Source organism: Pygocentrus nattereri, chromosome 16, assembly GCF_015220715.1.
Source record: "Pygocentrus nattereri isolate fPygNat1 chromosome 16, fPygNat1.pri, whole genome shotgun sequence".
Classification (NCBI taxonomy): domain Eukaryota; kingdom Metazoa; phylum Chordata; class Actinopteri; order Characiformes; family Serrasalmidae; genus Pygocentrus; species Pygocentrus nattereri.
Genome location: NC_051226.1, coordinates 35,549,905 through 35,563,425, shown reverse-complemented (window position 1 = coordinate 35,563,425; position 13,521 = coordinate 35,549,905). Strand labels below are relative to the sequence as shown.

Here is a 13,521-nt window from a genome sequence, read left to right as displayed (position 1 = left end):
TAATAAATCACATAAATCTGTAGGTGGTTTGTTGACTCGAGGAACTTATACGATGCAACAACAGCTAATAAAGTTGCTCAAAATAACACAAACCAGTCTTTGACCATGTTTTAATATATTGTAAGCATATCGAAATCGCAATATGGATCAATATAATCCCAATATGGTGATCTGTCCATGTCTGGCAGCCCTACTTCTAGGAGAAGTCCAAATATCAGAAAGGTATCAGATGTGTAGATAGAAAAAGGTAGAGCCAAACAGTAAAATCAGGGTGTTTTCTCTATACTAGAAATGTTTTTCACAGTTCTGTTAGCATCAGCTAACACGCGAGACTTTGCCCTCACTCGTCCCCCCACAATCGTCCTCGGAACTGCGCTTCCTGGACGGTACAGGGTCGTCCTGAGGAACCTCCAGGTCCTGGGAGGTGGTCAGGGCCGTGTCAGGTAAAGCTGTGTCCGACCTGCCCAGGCCGGGTAGCGTTTCGGCTTGTACGGCCCCGAACTCCACCAGCTGCCCCCTCAGTTCATCCTGCTCCGGCTGGAGCTGCACGTCTATGATCTCTAGCCCAGTCAGAGCACCCCCTATCTCCCCCTCCACCGGGGCTTGAGACTGCTCCGGGGTGGCACTGAGCTCCATCTCCCCCGTGTGGCCGTTGATGGTACCGTTCTGAGAAAGAAGCTCCTGCCTCAGTGAAGCCAGCTGAGCCTGCAGCAGCTCTTTATGCTGGGCGTGTAGACTCTCCATCTGCAATACAAGAACCACAGAATCAATCAATCATTTAATTAGTCAAGGGTGCACCGACCACACCTGACTGAGATTTCTTCACAGCCAGTGGTCAAATCAAAGTTTTCTAAAAGCAAACACTTTTTATCCAAAGCTTTTTTTGTGGACATGCTCACACACTACTTGCAGGAGAATTCCACCAATTTTTCAGGATTTTTGGATAATGAAATCTTTAAGATGTAAACATTCAGAGTGGTTTGGTGTAAAATGCTCCATTCAGAATTGTTCACAGTGGTGGTGACGGGAACCAGATGTCCACCTTTGAAAGTCCCCTCACAGAAAGTTATTGCACAAAATTGGTTATTAATGTGCTGCCTGTTTCCAGATTAGATTTTGGCCTAACATGTATATTATTCAAATCTATTCAGGGTAAAGAGATGCGTGCAGGGTGGTATAAGAAAAAACAGGCTCACGAACATGTTCTGTGCTGCATTAACCTGAGGTATACTAGGCTAAACTAACATGGAGTGCTTTCCACTGCAGTACAGACTCAGCTTTCAGCTACACACCAATGCTTAAAAACACTCGTTTAGAGGATAAAGACTGAGTGGCACTGAAGTGACGATGAAAAATAGATTTGTTCTGTGGTGTTTTGAACTGGACCCTGCTTGGCCATACTAATGCTAATGTAATAGCCGATCCCATGGGTCCACACCGGTGCAGAACAGCACAGTTTGGCCCGCAGAACCATTTGGCTCAACAGTGGGAAAGAGGCCTTTAAATTCGTGATTTGCGCTAAAAGAACCGGCAGAGAACAGCAAAGAACTCACCAGTTTGGCCACTCTCTGCTGGCTCTGGTCTGGACACTGGTACACCTGTAGCTCCTCAAACATCTTCACGTTGGACTGAACCAGACTCGCAACCTTAACGAGACAAGACGGTGTGAGCTTATCTACTTAAACACATACGTTTAAAAAAACTCAAATCTAGCCCACGGATGCTGTCAGAATTAAAATGTCCATTTCAGTGTCAACGTATTCCAGAGAAATGAATCTATGGAACATTCACTGTTTTATTTTAAAAAGAAAAAAACACTACACATTTGTTAGTTTCATAGATTTATTTTATATTAGATTATATTACAGGTCTCAGACAACATTTGTGTGTTGTTAGTACAAATGAAGCTATTTCGATACTCTAGTTAGATTCCACACTAAATTAGCTTTTCAGTGACGTGACATGGTTGAGAAGTGTGGGCAGAGCTGATCATCGACAATGATCCAATCATAATCCGATTTCTGCAGTTATCCGATTATTTAAATGGTCATGAAACAGCACACTCTGATTTCTTAGATTGGAGTAAGGTCTAGAAATCCGATTAAGAATTCTGACAAAGAGGCTGGATTTTAGCTCAGTAATCCGATTCCTCAGTGCTGTGAACTCTTACTCTGATTTCTTTCGGATTTCCCAGTCTGTGCGTGTGTGAAACAGACCCTGGTACTGAAAGTAAGCGAAAGGCTGTAAAATACTGTTGGAGCGACGCTGAAACCGCTTACATGCTTGACCAAATGAAGGATTTAAATATTCTACATCTTCTAGATGATGTATGTTCATATTTTCAGTTAAATTGGCACAAAAAAAGGAATAGCATGAAGTTTGAGTTTTACATTATGCTTGCATTGCTTCTGTGAGTTTATTGGCTGGTTGCAAATCAGAAATCTGATCACTGTCTGACTCATGTAGACCCGGAGTTTCCCCATTATCTGATTACTCAAGTGCATGTAAACTAGTGATCAGATTACTGAGAAAATCTGATTTTCTTCAGTGATCAGATTATTAAGTGAATGTAAACGCACACGCTGTTTCTGGCCGTAGTGTCTTGCAACAAGAATGGACCATGAAACAAACGTGACCCACTAGAATGCACGTGTACATGCACTCACCTGTTCTTTGAGCTGTTTAATTTCAGCCTTTAAAGTCTTCTCCATGCTCTCTTTCTCCTGCTGCAGATTGTCCATCTGTTGGTTGAGCTCCAGCAGGCGTTTCTGAAGCTCCAAACTGTCTGCACTCTAAAAAAAAAAAAACATTACAATTAATAATAATAATAATAATAACAATAATAATAATAAAGCCGGAATACATGTGTGTGTGAATGAGAGGGAGGCAGGTGGAAGGGAGAAGATGCAAGGAGTAGAGGTCGTAAAGATGGATGACTTCAAAAATCTTGGGTCAACCATCCAGAGCAATGGACAGTGTAGAAAAGAGGTGAAGAAGAGGGTGCAGGCAGGATGGAGTGGGTGGAGATGGGTGTCAGGGCTGATGTGTGACAGAAGGATAGCAGCAAGAGTGAAAGGGAAGGTTTACAAGACAGCAGTGCTTCCTGCTATGATGTATGGTTTGGAGACTGTGGCTCTGTCTAAAACACAGGAGGCTGAGCTGGAGGGGGCGGAGATTGTCACTTTTGAAATTTATACTGGTAACAATCGGGCGGTCCTTTTCCTCTTTGCCATAGATTATTTCAAAGAATAATTTGAAATTGAACTTGTCAGGCCACAGAACACGTTTCCACTCTGCAGAAGTCCAGAAGTCCAGTCACATTCCAGATGAGCTTTAGCCCAGAGAAGGTGGCGGCATTTCTGAATATTGTCTGCTTTGCATAGCACACTCTTAGCTTGCATTTGTGGATGCGCTGTGTTCACTGACGAGGGTTTTCTGAAGTTTTCCCAAGCCCATAAGCATGCCACTTGCTCTTTACCCACAGACATTTCTCTGGATTCCCTGAGTCTTTCAATAAATGTTATGCTCCATAGAGGAACAAACACTTGAATCCTTGCAAATGTTTATTGAGAAACATTAGTCCTGAACTGCTGATGCATACACAAAGGACTCACAAAGGACTCACAAAGGACTAGGCTTTTTTTTTGGATGCTCCCAAGCATGACTGCATCACCTGTTTTAAAAAAAAGATTATTTTTTTTACATTAATGTTCCTAAAATAACTTTTTTTGGAATGTCATGCAGGTACCAGTTTCAGAATGAACGTATATTTACAAAAAATAAAGAAGTTTGAAAAGGTAAAACCTTATGTATCTTGTCCTTATATGGTTTGCATTTTTATAAATGTTAAAATAAATTTACAAATCATTGCATTTTGTTTTTATATGCATTTTACCTGCTGCCCCAATGTTTTTGGAATTAGGGTGGTCACATTTAAAAAGTTTTACATCTACAGTAAAAAGCATTTACAAATCTTCCATCTTTGAAAAAAACAATAATAATTAGCTATAATTATATAAAATTACATCTGGAGTTTTTAAATTGTTATTGCATTTTTTGTTTAATGTTTTGTAACAATAATTATGGCCATATGATTTTTACTCTCTCACACCCTTGTGGTGGAAAAGTGCATTGCAGGTGCTTTGCAGAACACAGTGTTGGTGAAGGCTACACAGCATTTTAAAAAAATACAAACCTAAATCCCTTAATTGATGAGGATTATTATTATTATTATTACTGAAAAATGAAAAAGTTCTATGAAAAAGTTGAGAACCTCCTTAGGAGTCAGCAGTGATGATGCTGTGTAACTTGTACCTGTTCAGTAAGGATTCCTGTCGCCTCATCATAGATCAGGCTGCCCGTGTGCCCATCAGGGTCCATCAGAACCAGGGTCTGGGTTTGCCCTGATGCATGCTGAGAGGAGCCCACTTCCTCCTCAGCGCCGAGTGGAATGCCATTACTTTCACTGTCTTCCTTCAAAACACAGAGGAATGAGGCCGCAAAATCATGAATACAGTATAAAATACTAGCTAAATATTTTGTTTACTGTAGTTCCTATTACCAGGGGTTTCTCCAACTGTCAGGTAAAGGTTCTATTTAATGGTAAGTCACAATTTCAAATCATGAATAATGAATTGATTGAGCCAGAAAAGCAACAACTCCAGCCTAGAAAGCATCAAACGAGTGGACGTCACCACAATGACATTGCTATCGTGATCAATTACAACAATATGCTTTTCTGAGTAGATCACAGATATTATCAATTATTTTAGAACTCCGAGTTCTTCTAAGCAGCCTAGCTGACGAGACATCAGTGCATTATTTCTTTATCTTGTTTTAGTTTGCCATCTACCAGCCTTGAACAGATCTATCCATGTCTAAAGCTCTGGCCCAAAAAGCATTAAGCAGACCTGCCTTAGGCTCGATGGTGAGTAGAGCGGCTGCCTCATTGTCCGTGGTGGTCAGGACCGGCTGGGCCATGATGGATCCGACAGCAGCAGTGGGGTCCCCACCCGCATCCAGACTGACAGCCAGCCCGCTGTATGCTTTAGCATGGGCCTCTGCAGTGCCACTGTAATACTGCCTGCAGTTCACATCCTGAACACACATACAAAACCAAGTGATGCACACACCAATCAGGCAGAACTTCATGACCACCTCCTTGTTTCTACACTCATTGTCCATTTTATCAGCTCCACTTACTATACAGGTGCACTTTGTAGTTCTACAATTAGTCTAGAACCCTTAGATTCAGTGAAGGGGAAATCTTAATGCTTCAGCAGACCAAGACTTTGCTGGAACTCAAACAGTTGTAAAGTTATTTTAGTTTGAGCACAGGATCCTGAACACATCACATTTCTCTTTAAAGGGTTAAACTAACTTATTCAGCCAAACAGATCAGCGCTGTGCCCCCCTGGGTCTCAACTGCCCACCACAACTCTTCAGACACTCGCAAAACGATTAAGGCTGCCAAGGAACCTGCCACCTTTCTGGCTCTGCGACCCCTTTCAGTCTGAAACTATTAAACTCCAGGCACAATTTGACTTTATGCCATTCACTCAGAGCTGGTCGAGTGCACTTGACCTAGTGCATCCAAGTATGTAGACGGGGAAACAGCCTAAAACAGCCTCTGAACTGCTCTGGGTCCTCTTTCCTGAAGCGTTAAATATTATGAGAAGGGTTCAAGGTGACGTTCCCTCTTTGAGGGATCTCTGCACTCGGATGTTTTCAGGAAACGTCAAAGAGATTAAAAATAAATAAATAAATAAATAACTGCTCTCACCTGCGTGACCTGAATTTGAAAGGTGGTGTGTGGGTTTCGGAAGTGCGTCTTGTAGTGCTTGATGGCCTCGTCCCTCCTGTTGAAGCCGTTCCTGCAGCGATAGCAGTGCCAGTGAGCTCCTTTAAACCTCTTCTCTCCTTTAATGGTGCCCACGATCTCACAGTGGTTACAGCAGCGCAACACTTTCAAGCCTGCGAGTCCAAGGTGAAGAGTAACTAAGAGGAAAATTAAGCTCTACAGCACGAGCAAAAAAGAATTTTGATGTAGAAGCTCATGCGAAAAGATCAATGGCATGAATAGCTTACCACTTCAATACATACAATATATCGCCAAAAGTATTCAGTCATCTGCCTCCACACGCGTATGAACTTGAGTGACATCCCATTCTTAATCCACAGGGTTTAGTATTATGTCGGCCCACTCTCTGCAGCTATAACAGCGTCAACTCTTCTGGGAAGGCTTTCCACAAGGGTTAGGAGTGTTTATGGGAATTTTTGACCGTTCTTCCAGAAGCTCATTTGTGAGGTCAGACACTGATGTTGGACGAGAAGGCCTGGCTCACAGTCTCCACTCTAATTCATCCCAAAGGTGTTCTGTCGGGTTGAGGTCAGGACTCTGTGCAGGCTAATCAAGTTCTTCCACACCAAACTGGCTCATCCATGTCTTTATGGACCTGCTTTGTGCACAATCACGTTGGAACAGGAAGGGGCCGTCCCCAAACTGTTCCCACAAAGTTGTGAGCATGAAATTGTCTAAAATCTCTTGGTGCTGAAGCATTAAGAGTTCCTTTCACTTGAACTAAGGGGCGGAGCCCAACTCCTGAAAAACAACCCACACCATGATCCCCCCTCCACCAAACTTTACATTTGGCACAATGCAGTCAGAGAAGTACCGTCTCCTGGCAACCGCCAAACCCAGACTCATCCATCGGATTGCCAGACAGAGAAGCGTGATTGGTCACTCCAGACAACACGTCTCCACTGCTCTAGAGTCCACCATTTCATTCTGACTGCATTGTGCCAAGTGTAAAGTTTGGTAGAGGGGGGATTATGGTGTGGGATTGTTTCTCAGGAGTTGGGCTTGACCCCTTAGTTCCAGTGCAAGGAACTCATAATGTTTCAGCACCAAGAGATTTTGGGCAATTTCATTCTCCCAATTTTTGGAAGAACAGTCAAAAATTCCCATAAACACACTCCTAACCCTTGTAGGAAGCATCCCAGAAGAGTTGCAGTGGTTATCGCTGCAAAGGGTGGGCCCAACATCATATTAAACCCTATGGAGTAAGAATGGGAAGTGACTCAAGTTCATATGTGTGTGAAGGCAGATGAGCGAATACTTTTGGCAATATAGTACATCTTAAGATATGCTCAACTAAGCATAATGTTGCACAGTGCAACATAATTAATTATGATAATGATAAAATGTATATTTAAGCAATAGAACACTCGAGGTCTCATCGGACCAAATCGGCTGTCATCAAATGTGATCTTAAAAGTATCCCTTTTCTGTCAGTGTGTAACGTAAGATGCAATGTTCAAATGGCTTGAGCATCTTCTTCAGCTGTCAAAGCTGTCCTTAGTAACATCGTCTCAGTGGAGTGATGGTGTTTGTGAAAAAAAAATGTGATGTTAGGTTAGAACGCTTCTCAACCAATCAGCTTGCGTGGCCAGAACTAACTGTTGTATAAATGGACATATTGCCCAGCCCTAAGCACAACCCAGCCGTCAGGTAAGTAGCGCCTATGCTACTCTTAAAAAAGATGGTTCTTCAAGCGCTCTGGCGTAAAGAAAATAGTTCTATGAAAAACCATGAACACAAACCATGATGCTGCATGAATAAAAGGTTCTTCGTATCATGAAAAGGTTCTTGAGACTGTTAGAAAATTTGCATTAGATGGTTATTAAAAATATAAACCCTTTTGGAAAAGCATTCTATGTAGCGCCCAAAAGGGTTCTTTTACTGTTACAAGCTTGACATCATAACAATATAAGAACCCTTTTGTTGACATGTAGAACCATCTACAGCACATTACCCACAAAGAAGAAAAGGACCGTCCATAATGTTACCAGCGTAAAGTTCAGAATCCATCCCAATCTTTCCAAGATTAATATTCATAATGAAATTAAATATTTTGTCCCTGGTACATTTGAACCAAAGTCACTTGTAGGCCTGGGCACTCCCAGATTGAACATCGGCCAACCCAATCAAATGGCCTTGAAAACAGAACAAAGACAAAACGTATATTGTTTTATATAATCAATTTCATTGTTTTTTGTAAATATACAATCATTCTGAAATTGACAACTGCAACATGTTCCAAAAAAGTTGGTGCAAGTTAAGACACCTTAAACAGGTGACTGCATTATATTTAGATATAAAGAAGCATCCAGTAAGGATGGAACAGAGAACCTCTGTGCATAAAGGAAAAGACCGAAAACCGCAACTGAATGATGTGACTTTCAGCCTCTCAGACAGCACTGCATCAAAAACCGGCATGTTTATGGGATGGAGATCACTGCATTGGCTTGGGAAAACTTTCATAAGCCATTGTCAAAAAAACAACATCAGTCATTGAATCCAGAAATGCAAGTTAAGACTGTAAGACTGTACTTCTGCACATGTTGCCAACTTCTCTGAGATCGAACATGTATCATCATGCATGTCATGGTGTATATGGGGGATGTGTATGAAGGCACCATTAACACTGAACACATATTGGAGCAACATGTGCTGCCTTCTAGACGCCATCTTTTTCAGGGACGTCCGTTCCTATTTCAACATGACAACACCAAGAAACTTTCTGCACGTGCATAATCAGATGGTGCAGGTGGCAGAATGGTCTCCCATTGAAAACTGGCCCTGAATAGTGGAACAATTCCAAGAAATTATGCTTTCAAAATTAATCAGTTTGTATCTTGAGTCCCCAAATGATTATAAACTGCCGTTAAAGGCAAAGTTGATGTAGCAGTGACAAACGTGATCCTGTCCCAATTTCTTAGAATGTATAGCAGACATCACTGTTTTCTGTCTCTATTAACATTTCAAACACTGTCAAACCAAAAAGGATTTTCTAACTCATATTAACACTATTCAAAGATAATAATTGCAGGCAAAAGAGGTTAAAATGCTGATTTCTATCACCTGCAAAGTCGATGCCCTTGTCGACATGTTTGATGCGGAAATGTGCCCGCAGGATGACTGGGTCCTGATAGGCCTCGCCCACAGTACACAGCGGGCAGTGCATGTGCACGCCCTTCTCACGGCCGTCACACTTCTCATCCTGGCACAGGACGGGGGTGTAGGTGTGCTCGGTCCCCCTGATCCGGACTGAGGGATGAGCCTGGAAGGAGATGAGAACAAAGAAAAGACTGTTTGTCAAAGCACTCATGGTCACACAGTCTCCTGGTCTTAATAAGGGTCAATTCCCCTCACCTCACAAAACGTCTACCAAACACGTGAAGAGTTTAGTGGCTCTAAAACCTCAAAGAAAGTTGCACAAAACAATTCATACACAGCCCGACGCCTGATGCCTTGTTTCCCAATAGTTTTAAGAAGGTTTGGCTTCTAAAGCTTAATGTACAATTAAATAAAACATGCAAATCAGTCTTCAAATAGTTTCTCTTAGATGCAGTGTGCTTCTGCTTAGTTGGAATGAAAAACTACAATCAACCCTGCTCTAAATACAAAAGTATGTGGACACCCCTCCTAATGAAGTCGTTCATGTGTTTCCATCACACTCACTGATAACAGGTGCACAGAATCAAGCACATAGTCATGCAGCCTGCATGTATCACTATATATCACTATCAGTAGAGCAGGTAAACGTAGAAATGAATGGGTGCAGTTCTTCATGGCTTTAAGCCAAAACCAAACACTTGGGGGCAAGTGGGGGCAGTCACAGGATGGAGGTTAGGGAAATGGTCCTGTGACCTGAAGGTCGCCGACAGTACATGACTGAGGTGTCCTTGAGCAAGGCACCTAACCCCCCTTGGCGGTGCAGATAGGGCTGCCCACCGCTCTGGGCAAGTGTGCTCACTAGTGTGTATGAGATGTTTCACTGCATGGATGAGTTAAACGCAGAGGTGAAATTTCCCTGTTGTGGGACAAATAAGCGTCACTTAATTAATTAACTTACACACTTATATCTTACTTTAGGTTTCACACACCAAGCCCATGACTTCTCTATAACAGAATATGTAGGGCAAAGTTTCATGTGAATGAAGTTATGGACACGTTTGTCAGGAGATCCGCTATAAACGTCTATGGCCACATAACTTCAAATCACTAGGAGACGAAGATTTAGCGGAGGGGATTTATGGCTGCTGTTCACGTTCTTAACCACCAGGTGTCACTAATGTGCGCTGGTTTTATTAGCGAATCCTTTTCGATAGTTTTAAAGAAAAATCTTCACCCTTTCGTTTTTTTTTGCCATCACTACGACAAACGACAAACATCGCAAAAACTTTCTACGTTTCTGAACCGTAAAAACATCGACATTCCAGCTTTACTAAACCAATTCCTTTAACGCTTTCGCTCCTAGCTAACCTAACGTTCTTCAGCAGAGAAAACAGAAGTTAGCCGGTGTGGCTAAACGCGTCTTAATCTTGAGCACAATTACCCCGGAGCCTCTACCTGGGAATACGATATAACAAATAAAGGAGGAACGTCGGTTTGTGCCTTAAAGACACACTCAGAAAATGTAAGCCAGGTTTAGAAGGTAGCCAGAGCCGCTATCTGCACCAAAACAGAGGCCGTTAAGTTGCGTAGCCGAGTTTCTGAATCGGACCGTGACGAATTTCACTGATACCACAAGCCGCAAGTACCGTGCGTAACTTACGTAAACTGCGGCGGTTGCGCCGCATAACTTCCTACCAGCTAACTTAGCCAGGTAGCAAAATCTGGCTAACGTCAGCTCACAAAACCGCTCAAACGCCAAGGTTTTCAATGTTTCTGCAAATCAAATACTCACCACGAAAGCGGCCATGGTCTGGGGGCGACTTCAGTGACAAAGTCCAAACGCGGCAGAGTACCGGCGGGTCCGCAGGTTTAGTCCGTGGAACATATCTAGACCGGTTTGTGTGGTTCGTCATCCGCTTGTGCACGAACACACAGACAGACACGCACGCACTCGGGGCGTGTTCCAATCCGATCAAGAGGAGGGCACTTTGAAGGTAGGAACGCTCGCTGTGCCGTTTTAAGGCGTCGTTCCAAACGGCGCCCTAGTGCACTACTGTGATTCATGGTCTCAGCCTCAGATACCAACACGTCTATCTATCTATCTATCTATCTATCTATCTATCTATCTATCTATCTATCTATCTATCTATCTATCTATCTATCTATCTATCTATCTAGTACTTCTCAAACGGCTCAAACGACATAAATATAACGAAATAAAACGTTCCGGTATGACGGTTGGTTATACAGCACCCTTTGTATAGACTGAAATGGAAACGTGATACATGAAGGGGATGTAGCTCAGTGGTAGAGCGCATGCTTTGCATGTATGAGGCCCCGGGTTCAATCCCCGGCATCTCCAAGGATCATTTTTCTTTTCAAAATGTCTTTAAGCAACACGTTTTGTCCTCTTTTATTCTAGTAAATAACTGCACAGACATAAAACAGTTGATGAAACACTAGAAAAAATGTGTGAGAAGTATGCCAGTAAAATAATACGACGTATGTCTGTCTATGTGTAATTTACTTCCCTCGCCACTAGAGGGAGACAGGGCATCAACCAGAACGACTATCGTTTCAGCTAAGCGAGAGGGGAAGTCCACAATCTTTCCCAAATTTCTGCCTCAGTGAGTCCCAGATTCATTCAGACGGTTTGAGGTGAAGTGATTCATTGTTGAGAAACTTTTCTTTGAGCTCTCTTTACAGTGGTGGTGATAGGAACCAGGGGTCACCATGTCTACAGCACAAATATAGTCATTTTATTTACCACCCAGAACACAAAATGTTCTGCTCATATTCATGCTTCTTATGTTATGTAATCAACGTCTCAGCAAGTAAATCTCTAATTGTGCGTTTTTGTACAGTTACAGAATAAATGACCTGAGCCTTTCAGCGTCCGCAGGCCCTGAACACGGTGATTTTAACTGTGACACAGTAAAGGACACACTGGCAAACTGTAATGTGGACAATTTTTAATTAGTATCCATCCATAGGCTGTATAGTTTGTCATTTGAGATGGCTAAGATAATCAACCACTGGAGGGGAACGGTGTCTGGTTTAGTGTGGGCTAGTATAGAGAAAAACCTGGCAGCACCATTCCATCCAATTAATGTGCTATCCCAACATTCAAAAAGTAAAGGGAAAGACGTAAACCCAATCACTAAGCATTCTCAAGAGGTCTGGGCAAAGGTTCATAAATTGCATAAGATTTCACATTACAAACAATCTTATGCTTCACTCTGGCTTAACCCAGAGGTGAAGATTGGGAAGCAGAAAGTGTTTTGGAAAAGATGGTTGGACAAGGGTATACACACGGTAAATGATCTCTATAAAGAAGGGACATTCATGTCATTTACTGAACTTGCCCAACAGTACGAGCTGCAAGAAAAAGAAGATTTCTGGAAATATTTACAAATTAGACATTGCATAATTAAAAGGTTTCAGTCAGAGAGACTAGCCAATCCAATTGTTGACTTTCTAGATAACCCTTTTAATCATAAGGCATCAATATTTTATAAAAACTCAATTTATTTAATTAGCAACGTAAGTGATCATTTAAGAATAATTTGGCAGAGAGATCTTAAGTGTGAAATTAATGAGGATGCCTGGGGTCAAATCATAGCACAAAATGGTAAATATGTCAGAGAAGTTAGAGGGAAATTTATCCAATATAAAATTCTGCACCGGTATTACTGGACACCTTGTAGGCTCTTCAAAATAGGACTAATAAATAGTAGTTCATGTTGGAAGTGTAAAAAAGAAATGGGAACCTTTTTGCATCTTATATGGGAATGCCCCTTGGTTGAACCATTCTGGCACAGTGTGCTGAAATTTTTGGAGACATGGGCAGGAGTAGCCCTGCCAGTGTCTCCCCGTTTATGTCTTTTGGGAGATAAAACAGAAACCCCAACTCTAACAAAAAGGGCATGTCCAGTTCTGATGGTGGGGATAACCACAGCCGCCAGAGTCATATTAAGACACTGGAAATCACCCACATGTCCAACACTCCAAGAATGGAAAATCCTAATGAGCGAGACCACATCGTATGAGGTTATGTTAGCCAGAATAAGGGGCAAAGGGCCGGTGGAACTGGGAATTTGGGAATATTTTATGGAATATCTCACTTTTGACTAACAGGATGATTGAGACATGAATTAAGAGATGTTTGTATCTTTTTTTTTTTTTTTTTTGATAACTGGCCTTCTTTCTTCTGTTTTCTATATGATGTACTATATGAGCTATTGTTTACTGTGTTTAAATAAAAAACTTTAATTACAAAAAAAATTAGTATCCATCCATCCATTTTCCAAACTGCTTCTCCATCAGGGGGCTGGAGCCTATCCCAGCGGCCATCGGGCTTAAGGCAGAATACACCCTGGACAGGTCGCCAGTCCATCGCAGGGCAGACAGACAGACACAGACAGTCACTCACACCTAGGGGTAATTTAGCATGTCTAATTGGCCTGACTGCATGTCTTTGGACTGTGGGAAGAAACCGGAGAACCCGGAGGAAACCCACACAGACACGGGGAGAACATGCAAACTCCACACAGAGAGGACCT

General features: G+C 42.2%; 1 protein-coding gene and 1 non-coding gene across 2 annotated transcripts; one reads left to right on the top strand and one right to left on the bottom strand.

Moving 5' to 3' along the window:
* Nucleotides 1-93: 93 nt before the first annotated feature.
* Nucleotides 94-10,930, bottom strand: zgc:193801 (uncharacterized protein LOC564476 homolog). Its single transcript, XM_017681864.2, has 8 exons — nt 10,752-10,930; nt 8,924-9,122; nt 5,783-5,973; nt 4,915-5,097; nt 4,315-4,473; nt 2,667-2,792; nt 1,554-1,646; nt 94-744 (listed from the first exon to the last, which is right to left on the bottom strand). The coding sequence occupies exons 1-8, from the start codon at nt 10,764-10,766 to the stop codon at nt 316-318; spliced, it is 1,395 nt and encodes a 464-aa protein (XP_017537353.1). The 5' UTR covers nt 10,767-10,930; the 3' UTR covers nt 94-315.
* Nucleotides 10,931-11,249: 319 nt separating this feature from the next.
* trnaa-ugc lies at nt 11,250-11,321 on the top strand. The gene has a single exon. It is a non-coding gene; the product is annotated as a tRNA-Ala (tRNA).
* Nucleotides 11,322-13,521: the final 2,200 nt, after the last annotated feature.